The 16,357-nt window shown below is 34.3% G+C and overlaps 2 protein-coding genes across 3 annotated transcripts; one reads left to right on the top strand and one right to left on the bottom strand.

Annotated features, from left to right (window-relative positions):
• Window positions 1-1,499: 1,499 nt before the first annotated feature.
• On the top strand, window positions 1,500-2,834 carry LOC144575234 (mavicyanin-like). The gene is made up of 2 exons (XM_078325343.1): window positions 1,500-1,737; window positions 2,284-2,834. The coding sequence occupies exons 1-2, from the start codon at window positions 1,575-1,577 to the stop codon at window positions 2,697-2,699; spliced, it is 579 nt and encodes a 192-aa protein (XP_078181469.1). The 5' UTR covers window positions 1,500-1,574; the 3' UTR covers window positions 2,700-2,834.
• A 2,795-nt stretch (window positions 2,835-5,629) lies between these two features.
• On the bottom strand, window positions 5,630-11,440 carry LOC144575235 (cycloartenol-C-24-methyltransferase 1-like). Of its 2 annotated transcripts, none has more exons than XM_078325344.1 (14): window positions 11,213-11,440; window positions 10,683-10,785; window positions 10,185-10,251; window positions 9,849-9,922; window positions 9,366-9,450; window positions 9,202-9,257; window positions 8,907-8,961; window positions 8,760-8,807; window positions 8,500-8,583; window positions 7,651-7,851; window positions 6,912-7,037; window positions 6,687-6,784; window positions 5,936-5,999; window positions 5,630-5,782 (listed from the first exon to the last, which is right to left on the bottom strand). In XM_078325344.1, exons 2-13 carry the CDS (start codon window positions 10,763-10,765, stop codon window positions 5,948-5,950), a joined length of 1,029 nt encoding a protein of 342 aa, XP_078181470.1. In that variant the 5' UTR covers window positions 10,766-10,785; window positions 11,213-11,440; the 3' UTR covers window positions 5,630-5,782; window positions 5,936-5,947. The 2 variants fall into 2 exon arrangements, with proteins under 2 accessions (XP_078181470.1, XP_078181471.1); XM_078325345.1 differs by having other exon boundaries at window positions 11,365-11,425.
• Between the last annotated feature and the right edge of the window lie 4,917 nt (window positions 11,441-16,357).

The following is a 16,357-nucleotide window of genomic DNA, read 5'->3' on the forward strand; positions in this document are numbered from 1 at the left end:
CAGGGTTTATGAACTTTCTATTTTTGTTTTGTTTTTGGGTTCAATCAGCCCTTTATGTTACCGAGATGTTAATATTTCAGTTAGATCTGCTGACACATCTAACAGTTATTTATTTAATTGTACGAGGTTGAGTCAGTCCCTTTTGTGCCTTCCGTTAGATCTGCGAAGGAGATTCGTAGCTTCATTTATTTGCTCATGATGTGCATGAAATCTGCCAATTGTTATTTTATTAACTAGCAATCTTATTTCGTTGCTTTATTTAATATTATAGCTACATTTATACTGCACATTATCCACAAACAACATGGAAATATTTAAAGACTAGGTCGAGCAAGAAAGGGGTTGATTAAATTAAAAAAAAAATCAGAGACTTAATTGAACTAAATCGAATAATTTAGAAACTAAAATTAAACCTTTCTCTATAAAAGGAAAAAGAAAAAGAGAACGTTTAGGAGATAGAACGAGAATTGGATTGAACTAATTCATTGACCATTTGTCTAATTTAATCTTTTTAGTTATCGGTGCCAACTAACGAAGCATTTGAAATTGGAAACGTACTAATTAAGCTTGTCCAATTTGTTACGAGAATACCATTCTACAACCTAGACTCAGACAAAAATGGAAAATATAATAAAAAAATAGAAAAATACGGTTACCATTCAAGTTCAGTTGATAAGATGAGAAAACAAGAGGACACTATATAATACTAGGTTGATGTATTATTTGTCTAGCATGCATGACAGTTCTATACATTGAAGTTTATAGTTCATACATGCTTAAATGATAATTAAGAATGACACATAATTTATCACGTGTGGGCTTTGTATACTCGATTGATAATTCATTGGCAAGCAAACATTCATCATTTAGTTTATTCAGTTACAAGGAAACCCGGTGTATATCTAAGAACATCTACCTTAGTAATTTTATTTCAATTTCAAATTTAGGTGACAATTTTAGAGATATATGATAATTTCATTAATAGAAAGATTTTTTAATGAAATTGTTTTCAAAATTAACTGCACGAGTGCAGTGTTTTAAATTAACTTCAAATTAATTCTATTCTAATTTTATGAATGTAGATGCTCTAATTTTCAAACATATTGTTTTGAAAAAAAAATATAAAATTAATATATTTATACCTTACAGTATATAGTAAATTTGTTTATAGAGAAATGATTACCATATTATCATATGAAGTAACAAATCCATAAATAATTATGACAAGAGATCATTTCCAAAATCTGGTAGCCATTGCTTTACTCCTAGACATCCTCCAATTCCACTTCTAACTAACAAAACACCATCCACATTCCATTTTTTCTATATTCATCTCTCTGTAGTCTTTTACGTTGCTAGATGTATGGGGTACAACTATCCATCTCAAGACACACAATCAAACACAGTTTGTTACAAAATAACTGCCACAGAAAATCCTAACTAAAAGTCGGTGTTTTGTTAAACTTCCCTCTATATACACACAATCCTTCACGCGTTCTAAAACCATTCAATTTCAACTTCTCCTTTAATTTCACACAAAACCCTATTTCACTCTGATTGTGAAGAGATCTACCATGGCTGACAGAGCTCTAGTGCTGCTCCTGTTGTTGGGTCTCACGAGTTTTTGCACCGCGGCGGTGCTCAAAGTCGGAGATAACAAGGGATGGACGATTATGGGCAATGTAAATTACTCTGCTTGGGCTTCTACACAGAAATTTCAAATTGGAGATGTTATCCGTAAGTTTAATAATCTTTCTACTAGAATTATTAATTTCCGTGGAATTCTTTGTTTGTTTGTTAAACATATTTTTTGTTATAATACTTGAATTGTTAATAAAAAGTTGCATGAGGTTTTATTTAATTTATAGAATGTTAGTACTAAAAAGAATGCGGAACTTGTCCTCAAATTTTCTATTTTAATAATAGAAAAATGTTTGTTCATTCACCAAGCAAAGCAATGTTTTGCTATTTATGTATTACTTAATTTTAAGAAGAACTATTGTAGGATGTCATGATTCCAGTAGCACGATGAAACCAAATTATACACTGTTTTGATAATGTTAAAAAAATTGAAAATTAAATCAACAGAATTTAGGGGTTTTTTTAGGCTTTTCATCCGGCAAAAGAAAAAAAAAAAACAGGGTCGCTATTATTTTGACATTATTTTGAACTTGCATTTATGCATAATCATTAGCATATAAAGTACACTCCTCTAGGATCATTTATTATTTTATAAATTTATATATGTTATAACTTATAAAGCATCTTTGATCTCTGTTGCAGTTTTTGAGTACAACAAAGACTTCCACAATGTAATGCTTGTAACAAAGAAAGATTACAAGTCTTGCAATGCAACAAAACCTATTGCTACTTACAATTCTGGCAACGACTCAATCACCATAACCCGTGCCGGTCACAATTTTTTCATGTGCGGTTTACCTGGACACTGCGCTGCAGGCCAGAAGGTCAATATCCGTGTCGCAAAGACGGCCAAGGCTGCCTCTTCTCCTCATTCTGCCCCTGTACCCAGCACCGGTCCCTCTTCTCCGAGTTCCGGTACTGACACAGGAGATGAAACCGGTACAGGTACTACAACAGTTGCGCCTTCTCCTAAACCCTCGAGCGGTTCGAGGTTTGTGTCGGAGTACTTGGGTCTTGGAGTGTCAGTATTGGCAATTATAGCATCTCTGGTTTTGTAATTTGTGGATGTAGTCTTGGATTTGCTATTAGACAAAGATTGATATTTTGTTATCTTTGTTATTCTTTTTGTGTCTCTTTGCTTCTTGGATTATTTCTGGGTGTCTTTATTTTTGAATTACAAAACGAGAATTGTTTTTACATTGATGATTCTTTTTGTTGCTTTATTCGAAATCAAGATAGCTTTGTTGCACAGCAACAAATATAGCCAAACTTAATCTAAGATGATTTTCAGTTCGAAACTTCAGTTAAAAAATATATATTTAAATTGAAAAATTTGACCCTTATTTAAAAAAAAAAATGCAACGGATTTTTTATTCTCTAATACATTATATTGACAACTGTAAATTATAAGTTATAATTTTAAATCTGATACTAACATGTAATCAACGCTTCATGCACATCATATGAATGAAAATAATGAAATTAAGTATCAGTTTGATCGTTTATCAAATGAAATAATATATATTTTTGACATTTAAATTGCACGAAACTTAATACACAACCAATCTATATAAAAACAACACGTCTATAATTTTTTTTCTAATTTTAAAATTTATTTATCATAATTAATTAAACAGTTGTCAATAAATCCTAACTAGCACATTAATCGGTACTATATGATATTGTGTACTATGGATCAATATTCAATGAGCAGAACTAGGGTGCTCTTAAGCTCACCAAAGTTTTGGTGAGCTTAACTCTAAAACTCATAAAATCAATTTCAAATGACTAATCCGAACCGTTGAAACCCGCCTACCTTATGTGTGATGCATCTACATGTGAAATTTATAAACATTCGAATTAATTTAGTATAAAGTCAAGCGGTCAAAATTAGAAGGTTAATAAATTAATTTTAGTGCATTCATTTTTGAACGTTTTTTGACCGCTTGACTTTATACTAAATTAATTCGAATGTTTAAAAATTTCACATGTAGATGCATCACACGTAAGGTAGGTAATAAGCCAAAATTGTATCTATTGAAACCTAGGGTTTGTTATGTAAATTAAGCCAAGTTTTGATTAGATTAGGTTTAATTAGGTTAGAAATGTCCAAAAGTTCAAGTTACTGCCCTAGTTATGTTTGTTCTACAGGTAATCAAGTGTTTGGAGCTTAACGAAGCAAAACAGGTGAGTTAGCACGGAGATTGGAGCTTCTGCCACCATGCATTGCGGCCCGGAATGGATCCTTTGCGGCCCGCAACCAAGCAAGCCAGAACCAAGCAAGTCAGAGCATTTCAGCACATCCATTGCGGCCCGTATGGGTATGATTGCGGTCCGCAATGACCTCCAGAATTCTTCTGCGCAGTCTGATTAACTACCTCCATGCATTGCGGCCCGCAATTAGGTCGGTTCAGGGCCCGATTTTGCTATTTTTGGTTGGTTATTTCTAGGTTTTGGAGGGGTTATAAAAGGGGGACCTGTAGAACAGATTGAGGACGTTTTTTAGAGGGAATTTCTGGTTATTAAACAAAGAAAAGCAAGGAAAAGCAAGAGGAGAGAAGAAGGAAGAAGAGATCATTGATCAATCGGTTTTATTATTTTCTTTCCTTTGGAACTCTTTTATTCTTTTGATTTCATTTGTGTCTTAGTCATGACTGGCTAAGGGCTTTTCTAGGGTTGATTAGGGTTGTACTTGAAACTTTTGTTATGATTTAGTTGGTTTTATTTTATATATTCTTGTTCTTTGTTATGATCTATTCTTTATTTTAATTGATTGTGAAGACTTAATCGAAATCACATGAAACCCTAGAATTTGGTATTTGCAATTGAGAAATTGAATATTAGGTCCAGACCATAAGGAATAGGGTATTTGATAGGCTAAGTACCGAGAGGTGACGCTTGTCTTATACGGGTTTTACCCAATAGTTTAGATAAATTGTGCCAAGTACCGAGAGGTGAAAGATAGTTTTTTAGATCAATTGGGACAGTAAGAACTTAATGACTTTAGATTAGAGTAGCCAAGTACCGAGAGGTGACGTTTATTCTAATTGAAAGATGATATTAATATAGAGATATCACTTTGTACCTACAACACCCAACTGTGCCTTCATAAATATAAGAACAAAATTTACAAACCAATTAGTCATAACACTAGTGGATAGGAACCCTAAGAAACCCTAATTTCTCATACTTGTTAAAAATCAGATTTTGCTTTAAGACTTCAGTTTAATTCATTTTAATCGAAACCAAACCAACCTTTGAACAAACAAAAACCTTTTTATTTTCTTTTACTAAATTAAATTGTTAGGTTAGATTTGATATTCCAACTTGTCCCTGTGGAGACGATCCCTAAGTACTACTTGACAAGATTGTACACTTGCAACCGAATTGAGCGTAAATTAGAATTTATTACTTGTATTGTAATAATCAACATCAGTAGGCGGATTTCAACGGTTCGGATTCGCCATTTGAAATCAATTTGATAAGTTTTAGAGTTAAGCTCACCAAAACTTTGGTGAGCTTAAGAGCACCCTAGTTCTACTCAATTCAATATCTCCAACTTTAAAGTACAAATAATCAATCTAAACCGTTCAATATGATTTCATATGAAAATGTACTTGTAGATCAAATTTTATATTTTTATTATTTTTTGTTATTTTTTTTAATAGGTAGAAAAACACTTGAATTAAAGATTCTAGAACATTTAAAAGAAGTGATTTTCTACCTATATTTAAAAAAAAGTAAAAAAATTCTCAAAAAATGTAAAACTAAGTTTGGACGTTAATTTTCATATAGAAATTATGTTGAAAGATTCTTATCAACTATTTGAACCTGAAATCGAAAAATATTAATATGTACTACAAACCAATCTGCTCAATACCAAGCCATTTATGGCACCTATCGATCACAAGGTACCCAGGAAAAAGTAAAATTTATCGAAAGGGGGCAAACGCATGTAACTGAGCATCAGTACTGCACCAAACAACCACACAGAACAAATTTATTGATCACATTAAAAGTCTCAAGGATAGTTAAACAAATATCAAGCATGATTTTTCTCAACAAACAAAACAACACAACAGATAACAAATTTGATTCTTCTTAATACTTCTCTTTGCTCCATTTACTCCTTATTATGTCTCTGTAATTATAGACAAATTTAGAAAAAAAAACTAAGAAGAGCCTTTTGTTATTCTGAGAATTTCATGTCTTACTTTTGTTTCTCAACTCTCAAGATATTTAGTTATATTTTATGTGGAATTTTAATAGAAAGGATTTTGTTACAATAAAATACCTTGAAACAAATCTACAGAGGCTTCCTGACGACAAAGAAGTACATTGGTGTGAAGATCTCTTTCCTAGACAAATTTGAACATTAAGAGAAAAGAAAAAAAAATCATTAAATATACCAATTTAGTGTTTTCCACATCTAGATTGCTGTTCTATTATAAAGATGCTCAAACTAATGAAGTGTGAGCAAATCGCCTCGAATAATTAAGGAGAGTGGTGAGTGACATATAGTGAAATGTTTTAAAGGACTGGGCTGCATATGTGATACTTTTTATCAAGTGAGGCTACGGTACTATGCATAGCACATAATGTTCTGTACTATGGCTCCATATCTCCATTTTCAAAGTCCAAATGGTCAACCAGAACCGCTCAACATGATCTCCAAATGAAAATGAATTATTGACAAAATTTTATATTTTTTTAAATAATTTTACTATTTTTTTTTTAGGTAGGTAGAAAGTCACTATTTCCGAAGGTCCCAGACCCCATAATCTTTAGATCAAGTGATTTTCCACTTTTCTAAAAAAAAGTAATAAAAAATGAAAAAAAATGAAAAATTTGGTCTCCAGTTATATTTTCATATAGAGATAATGTTGAAAACTTTGAAAACAAAAATATGGGTCCATAGTATGGACCCATGTGCACTCTGCATAGTACTATAGCCTCACTCCTTCAATATTGTTTACAGAGTACATAAAATTATTTACTGGAACTATGAAGGATGGTACAGTACAGAATCAAAGTTAAAGACTTACTTTCCTCCCTCTACAAGGCCCTCCGCTGCTTTCTCTAGAAAGGCTGAGACTCTCTGACTCCCTTCAGGTGCCAGCTTTAAATACTCCAATGTCTTCACCTGTAAACAAGGACAAACCAAAGTTAGTTTCAACTCCTTAAAATAACAAAAAGAAAAATTGAAAATATTTCAATATCTGTAAGATTTTAATTTGAAGTACAACAAAATAGATTAAGTGGCTTTGTACCAAAGTGCGAGTACAGAGGCGGCCCATAGCAGTCAAGCGAAAACTAGAAAGAGAAAAGTAGCTTGGATCCAATGGCAAGTACCAAGGCATAGGAGAATCTTCCGCTAGATCCTTCTCCCAAACAACCTTTAACCAAATAAAAAAGAATTACATCAATAATTAGAACACTTTTCATATGATATATCTGTGTGCTATTTAACAGAAAAACCCAAAGCATACACCAAGGACATGGCATGATGCAGGGCAAGCCGCTGAGTATTTTATGGGCCGGGACATCAAAAAGAAGAAGGAAAGCAGGTCAATGAAATCCTGGAAATAAAATTTGTGTTTCTCGAGAACTTTCTGTTTTGGCAGGAAATTTCTGTGCTGAAAATCATGTTTTCAGCCCAAGCAGTGAACTTTCAGTAAAATTCATTTCCTCAGAAACTTTCTGTTTTGACTGAATTTTTTTTTCTCTGGCCAAAAATTGTTTTCGGTTATTCTGACCAAGCCAATCCCTAGAAAGGATGCCTTTATGTATCTTTTCAGATGATCTAAGAATTAAAAAAATTGTTTCTCTCCTTTGCTTATAAAAGCGGGTATTCTTGCTACTCTCTGCATCATGGCAGTTTAAGACTCATGTAAGCCTCAAGAAAATAAGCTCCAAAATGCCATAAAAAAAACAAAAAACAAAAAAAAAAACAAAAACAAACAAACAAACAAGTATCATCTAGTACTCAGTTCTTGGTAGAAGGCAAACCTCAAATCCAGCATCAATGGCAGCTTGAAGGCACTGTTTAGTGCTTCTGATATCAGGAAGGCCGTTACCAAGTTCAATCTCAGCCTTTATCCTTTGGTGTACTGGGTTTGTTGCGTCATAATGGTCGGTTATGCACCACTCATAGGCTGCAAAGCATTGGCCCGGCTTCAACACACGGTATATCTCCTTGTAGCAACCCACCTACAAACAAAATTTTAGTTGATATTACACAATACTGTACAATTGTTTTACTATAAAAACCAAAGTAACTCAAAAATTCAACTGAACTGATCCATTTAAACCGAACGATTTAATACAAAAATTGTCCGCTCAGTTGAAAACCAAATAAACTGGAACCGATGGACACCCACAATGACTGGAGCAGAAGCACTTTCCTGTGATCGTTATTTTTCTTTCTTGCATTCTGGTACATCAGTCATAGAATTTTATATGAGATTCAAGTACCTGGCATGATACATTTCATTTGATGCTGGTTCAAGCATGTACCATGCTAGTGGTTAGTGCATGAAATTTCTCATTTTTATATCATGTTGCCCAAGCATTTAGAACTAACATGACACTAAAATCATCACCTTTTCCTTAGTTCATGATAATCAACATATTTTTAATTCATTTATAACTCACTTAGGGTCAATAAACACTACTTTCTCAAGCATCTAGTTCTCTGGAAAGGATAAAATGCGGGTCTCTTGCAAGCAACCTTTTTCTAATTTTTTTCAATGATTTTCAAAACAGGGTCTAGACAAGAACTGTAACATAAGTGCCTTTTTAAAATTCAAAAAATGCTCATGTGCAAAATAAGAGAGATGATAGAAACAATGTTTTTACCGCATCAGGTGCATGGCATGTGGCCTCTATTGCATAAACTGCATCATAGGTGTTGTCATTGAATGGCATGTTCATGAAATCTGCCTGAAAAAGTAAAAAAAAAAGAAAAGAAGAGAATATTTAGGGATGTAAACAACTATATGAAATTACAAACTTTTGAGCATTGCACTAGATGAATTTTGAAAATTCACTTCGGGAATCTTCATAACAGTTACTGTTAAACAGTATAAAGGAAAAATTATACAAAGCAAAACTTGTACCTTAACAAAGTCACAAGTTTGACCCAGCCCAACAGATTTATTCAGTTCCTGTTTCACAATAGATATAAAAATTCCAAGTTAACTGATGCTTTGCAAGGCAAAAAAAAACAGCAGGAAAATGTTTAGTAAAGGAAATGTAAAACATACCTTGCCCCTCGAAATTTGGTATTCATTATTGTTCAGTCCAGTAACTGATGCACCACTGCAATAAATTTTTGACTTCAGAAATGTGACAGTAATACAGCAAGAACCGTTATTACGTAAACCATATACTGGTAAAAGAAACATATAGCAAAATATTGTGGCAAAAAGTAGAAAAAACGGATGTCAGTCTTAAATAAATAAAAAAAAAGATTAATTCTGTGTTTCCCCTCTGCTATACTGCACGCGTGTCTAATCAATCACTTAAGATTCAGGTCCTCAGGAACTTATAGTCTTATACCTGAATCTTGCAATCTCTCTAAGTGGGCCTCCAATGCCGCATCCCACATCCAAGGCCTACATATGAAATCATAATAGCAGATCATTGTTTATTTGTTGCCATGGAATCAAAATAAGATTTAAACAGTTAATGCCAACAAGGAATAAAATATAAAATTAATATACCTTCATTCCTGATTTTAATCCTAGATGTAGTGCAAGAAAGTGTTCATGCCTTTTTATGCTCTCACGCAGAGATTCACCTTTCCATCTAACATTATATCAAAGTATATAAGTCAGCACACTCTACTATGTCACGGGGCTAACAGTACAGGAAAAAAAAATTTTAAAAGAAGAAGATTATGATGTTTTCTTTTATTATTTGGTCATTTTTTCGCAAATCATATATCACATCTTAATAATTTTCTTAGTACCCAGCTGATGAAAACTAAGAAACTGACATCTATGGTCTTATGTTGCTTTTTCATTCAATTTGGGCTTAAGAAAAGGAGTTCGAAAATTGTTACAATTTACAGGGGTATAACTTCTCCACAAAAATATAAAATGTAGGGTGGTATGTGCACATATCTGAAAATATATCGGTACTAGCAGCATATATGATAAATTGTTAGAATTTTACGGTTTCAATAAAGAGAACATAGTTATGACCTGTGAGCAAAGTGGAAGGATTCACCCCAGCCATACTCATAGAAGCTGGTTGCAAGATCATAATACTTGTTAACCTAACAATTAAAAAAAAAAAAACATGAGATAGATATGACTACAAGGATTCAAGTTCCAAGAAAGATTACAGTTATAAAATAAACCAAGTATATTAAGACTTTGTTGGTTGATTTATCGTAGCTACATGTTTGTTAAGAGATGTTTTTGTTAACTTTTACCATTATAAATTAATCTAAATGTCAGTTGACACAGGAACCAATTAAAACAATTACAGCAATTCGATAGCCATTTTAATATAAAATAAAAGTCGGAAAAAATCACCATATCAGCATAGTTGGATTTTCTTGCTTCCTCATCACCTCCATAGCAAGTATGATACTTCTCATATCTAGAAGTAGAGTACAAATACTCAGAATTTACTATAGATTCATAATTTTCAGAACAATATTACTTATCCATGACAACAAAAGTATATATGAAAACAAACTAAAACCCTTATATTAAAACATGCATGCAGAAATTTTACAGTACGCAAAATCAAAGGTGCATATATTTTATTTTGTGCCTTGATTGGAAACAAATATGTTATTTTCTTTTATTTTTTTGGTTAAAGGATAAATTGTCTAAATTAAGTTGTTTGGTCCTTTGATGGGTTCTTTGAAAATAGTAAGAAGAGCAGGTGTATCAATAAACAAAGAATATTCCAAAGACTTGGAGTATATTAAAAGTTGGAATGCAAGTGCTCCCTACAAACTTTACTCTCTCAAAATGTTTTAAAAAATAAAAAATAAAGATAAGAGAAAAAAATTATTGATTTACTGTTCAGCAGCTGATTTAACGTCATCCTTAGAAAGCTTTCCTCCTAGACCCGAAGCAAGATCCATAGCCCCCGACTTTGACATTGTCTGATTGTCTGATTGTTCTGCACAGATTCCAACAGATCAAATTGTTTATGACAATAAAATAGTCTATTTTCTTAATTTTTTATGGGTCAAACAGTCTGTAATAGCAATCGAAATCTAAGGGTCAATGGCGCCTTTAAACAAATATTGAGGATTGCCAAATAAACTACTGACACTGAGAGTGAACTAAATCGAGGAACAACAGTATCAAATGCAGAGATGAAAATGGACAGCGGGGGCCCAGCCCCCCCCCATATTCTATTGGTTGCAATTGCAAAACACCTTACTTAAACTTAGGATCCTTCTGCCATAAATAGGCACTGCATTGTTGCGTTGCTACCATGGTTTGGAAAATCTATCTATCGGCAGCCCACAATTGTGCGATTTTCCAAATCGACTGGACAAAAGCGTTTCGGATGAGAAACGCTTGAATTGGAAGAGACTCACATTATGTCCTGGTTACGCCGATTCTTCTATGGCAAATGAAGCGAATGTGGATCCGATCAATTGATGATCGGAAGAGATATTTGGCAATAGCGTGAAGTGAATTTCGTTAAATAAGGAGAAAGAGGGGGGAGAGAGAGAGAGAGAGAGAGAACTGGAGAAAGGGAGATTGTTGAAATTATGTCTGGGGTTTTGGCTGTGAATCACAGACAAAAGGAAGAGAAAGACAACTGTAGTGTTTTTTTTTTCATTTAAAGCCCATGGGCGAACCGGTGCATATCCCCTGCAGTACTACGGGGATAGCATGAGCTCCCAGACGAGCGACTGGAAATTTGAGCCTATTTGAAATTAAGGGGTCCACATTGAAATTCGTGCCAGATTAAAGGAACGGTTCAGATATCATTATACTCCATGCGGTACCCGACTAAATATGAAGAACTGTAGTGGGTTTGGTTAGGAAGGGAGAGAGGGAAAGCGACATTGAACCGAGTCGGATAAAAATACAGAGCAAAGGCATGTGGTACAGAGTCACGCCGCAGCGCACGCTGCTCTCCACTGGCACGGTCCCTAGGTTTTCTGTGGCGTACACAAATACAAGATATCATGTTATATAAACTAAATGGGTAGGTACTAGGTTCGGTACGATGTGACTGTAAAAGTGTAAATTGACTAATCTCCGTGTTGCAGTTAGAGGATTCTTTCTTTTTGACAATTATATAAGGTAAGGATCTTGCCCTGTTTATTGATTCATGCTAGATTGTATGATTAGGATTAATGTGTCAAAGGTCATGGTTGAGGTTTGTGCCCAGTCGCCAGAGTGCTATTGGGGGGCCAGGAGTCTAGTAGTCGCCAGAGTGTCATCAGGGGGGGGCAGAGTGCCATCTCTATATATATATAGAGAGAGAGAGAGAGAGAGATGGGCTATGGTGCATTGTAATGCATGGAGGGGTTTGTGCATTGGACCATAAATCTAAAATTCAAAATCCAAATGACCGATCCAAACCGTTCATCTTGTTCTCCATATTAATATGTGCTTGGAGACCAAATTTTACATTTTTCTGAATTTTTTTACTATTTATTAAGTATTTTACAAAATTGTTGATCCAACGGTGGCTGCTGATTTTACTGTTGTGTTAAGCCACCGTTGGATCAACAATTTTGTAAAATACTTAATAAATAGTAAAACAATTCAGAAAAATGTAAAATTTGGTCTCCAAGCACATATTAATATGGAGAACAAGATGAACGGTTTGGATCGATCATTTGGATTTTGAATTTTAGATTTATGGTCCAATGCACAAACCCCTCCATGCATTGCAATGCACCATAGCCCATCTCTATATATATATATATATATATTTTTTTGAGGGGGGGGGGGGGGGGGGGGGGGGGGGGGGGGCGCAGGGCCCAGGCATTGGTTCCGCCCCTGATTGCCTCCTTGAATTCGGCTCCTCTATAATTATATAAAATTTTATTAATCTTAGATAAATTTTAATCGTTGATTATAAGTAGGGACGGAACTAGAAAATTAAGATTTGGAGAGCTGGATGTATAAGCCTTGTATAATTTAATTTTAGGATAATTATATGAAACCCCCCACTCTCATTCCCCCATTTTTTCCACACTCTCTCTCTTCCTTAACTGTCATATACCCCCCACTAATTTCGTTAAAAATTTCCTTTTATCTCCACATTAAATTAGACTGTCATTTAATACCAATCCCCGCATTCATTATGCCTTCCTCTAATAACAATTTCCGGATTAATTATTCCTTTAAAAACAATCTCCGCATTAATTATACTGTTATCTAATAACAGTTCCCGTTAATAAATACTTATCTGTTAATTGATGTTCAAAAAAGTATTTATTATTATTTTTGAGAAGTATTTACCCTTGTAACATAGAGTATTTATCCATATAACATAGAGTATTTATCATTATGTCTGAGAGTATTTAGCATTGATGTTTTACTGAAAGTTGCAAGTATGTCTGAGAAGTATTTACCTATGTAACATAAAATATTTATCATTATGTCTCAGAGTATTTATCATTGGGTGAGGGGATTGTTTATTTAATGGTCTCCAGTTGTGCGAGGACGATTCAAAAAAAAAGGAAATTTTGTGCAGGGACAATTAATGGATTGATTTATTCTTTCATAAATAGAGATCATTGCATAGGGTTTAATACCTGACAAATTCAAGTTAAATACTTTGATGCTTCAAGTTAAATACCCGCAGTTTTTTAAACGCTCATTAATGATTGAGCGGTCCCCCCATGTTTAATGATCCCTAGTTGTGCGGGGATGATTCAAAAAAAAGGAAATTTTGTGCGGGGACAATTAATGGATTGATTTATTCTTTCATAAATAGAGATCATTGCAGATGGTTTAATACCTGACAAATTCAAGGTAAATACTTTAAAGCTTGATACAACTTCTCTGGACATGGAAGCTAGTCTTCATCGTTAGGGTTCCTCTTACCCACCTTGTTAAGGTAGTCGATAACATTCGGACAACCAATTTCAAAGTCTTGTAACATCTCCTGCAATCTCCTAGGTTTGCATTTGTTCACTCCAGCTATGAACCTGTTGCTAACCTCTCTCTTACGACCCACGTACTTGTAGATATTTTCGGCAACATGTTGGGAGCAATACCGATGCACACATTGATCGGTAGACTTATCCCATCCGAGATTTGGATCCTGGAACACGGCTTTAATTCCTAAATGTCTATCCGATATGACACAAAAGAATTGATTATCTCCAATTACTTCCAACCTTAACCATCTCATAAAAAAAAACCCAGTTGTCAGCGCTTTCTTTCTCCACAATCGCAAAAGCAACTGGAAGCAATTGGTTTTCCGCATCGTACATACATGCCATTAGCAGCCTACCTTGGTACCGTCCCGACATGAAACATGCATCGATACTAATCACTGGTCTGAGGAACGGTATCGCTGCAATACACGCTCCAAATGCCCATGCCGCTCTGTGGAAGTACCTATCAGTTTCTTTCTCAATCGGGGTTGACATCACACAATACTTAGTTCCTGGATTGTTTCTCTTGATGGCTTCCAATAGTGGAATAAGCAAGTTGTACGAGTTCTCCCAACTCCCAAATAGATTTGCTTAGCAAGCTCACGGCCTCTCCATAATTTGTTGTACTTGAGAGTTACATTATCATATTTCATCATGACGATATCTCGAATATGATTTATAGAAGAGCAGACATCCCTTCTAATGGTCTTATCAATCGCAAGGGCAACCATCTCTGTTGTAAGCTGACAATGACCAGTACGTGTTGCCAATACTGTGCACGTATGGGGAAGTGCTTGTTTGGTAATAATCCAAGATTCCGAAAGACCATTCTGCTTCGCGGACACCTTAAATTTACAAAAAACATCTCTGCACCCCACCTCGTAACGTCTAGGTTCGCTTCTAAGAACCATGCACTCACAATTCTTTTCAAGATGAAACTCATTGATTGCTATCCTTAGAGCCGTTTTCGACTCATAAACTACACCCTTAGCCAATGGATTATCGAATGTTTTTTTAGCTGCCGAAAAAATTGACATCCGCAGGTCGAAAACCGGATATGTCATTGAAACTATCAACCGGATGTGTCATATTTTCCCGACCAGTTATCGGGTACTGTGATTGACGAGATTGTATTTGACGGGACTGTGGTTGTGACTAGTTGGGCTGTCCGATATCATCATCAGAACTCGACGACTCACCAGAGAGATCTCATCTCCACTCGCCAAACTATCAGAATCAATTGCATCCACAGGTACATGCGAATAATCACGTACATGTCTGCGGACCGCACTGGAACTGGGTCGAGATCTCATTGGTATATCCACAGAGTGCCGACCGGTACTAGGTCGGGATCTAACTGGTATTGGGTCTTCATCCACATGATTCTGACTGGTATTGGGTCGGGGTATAACTGGTTGATCTATAGAGTTGCTACCGATACTGGGTCGGGGTCTCATTGTTACATCTACAAAGTACCGACCGGTGTTAGGTCGGGATCTAACTGGTATTGGGTCGGGATCCACAGGATTCCGACTGGTACTAGGTCGGGATCGAGGTTCCGGTATATGACTGGTATAGTTCGGTTCCAATTCTACATATAACTCTAGAACCGGTAACCTTTGTGGAAAAGACGACACAATTCCTAAAATCATTTCGAATGATTGTTGGTTCATTACCGGTACTAATTGGTAGTCACGTTGGCCATCAGTGAACATGTTAAACCTGGCCTGGATTTCCAGATTTGCATTGCTAGAATTGTACCCCAACTAATTTATAAATCTCATTCAGAAGATAATCAAAACTGTGGTTCACGGTTAGCGGTAATGAGTATTTAGCTCGGGTACTGTAATACACCCCGTCATCATTGTATTGGATTTCCCCTCCAATATAAATTTTCACACAAATAGTTGTCATTTTTAATTTCGATTGGTCTGGTAATTTAAAAAAATAACAGCATATAAGTAATTAAAAATTGTGTTGCCTCTAAAAAATATTCTACACAATTTTGGATATTCTATAATTATTCTACACTATTTTGAAATTTCATAAATTAATAGGGCAACATTCTAAACTATTTTGGATTTTTTTTAATTATTCTAAACCATTTTGGAAGGTTGTAAAAAATTCTAAATTTTCTGAACAAATATTATAAAAAATAAAAAAAATTATTTTGGAATGAACTAATTAATTATAAATTAAATGAACAATAACATAAATAAAATAAAATTACCTCAATGGAAGAACCGATCGATCAGACAATCAAAGCTCCGTAAGGGATCCGAAAAGGAAAAAGGTTCCTAAAACAATTCTAAATCATTTTAGAATTAATAAACTTATATTAAATACATCTAAATTTAAATAAATTAAAATTATATATATAAATTAAATAATTATATATTAAATAATTAAAAATTAACTACTTCTAAATTTAAATAATTTAAAATTAAATAATTATATATTTAAATTATAAATTATAAATTAAATAACTTACTGTGAGAGAGCAAAAACGCGCCGAGTTTCAGTCAGAGACGAAACTCCGCGGTTTTTATAAATGAATTCACTACGATTTCGGAAAAAAAATTTCTGAAATTTTAATTGCTGTTTCTGGAAAAA

The sequence above is a fragment of the Carex rostrata genome, chromosome 23 (assembly GCF_964058835.1).
Source record: "Carex rostrata chromosome 23, lpCarRost1.2, whole genome shotgun sequence".
Taxonomy (NCBI): Eukaryota; Viridiplantae; Streptophyta; class Magnoliopsida; order Poales; family Cyperaceae; genus Carex; species Carex rostrata.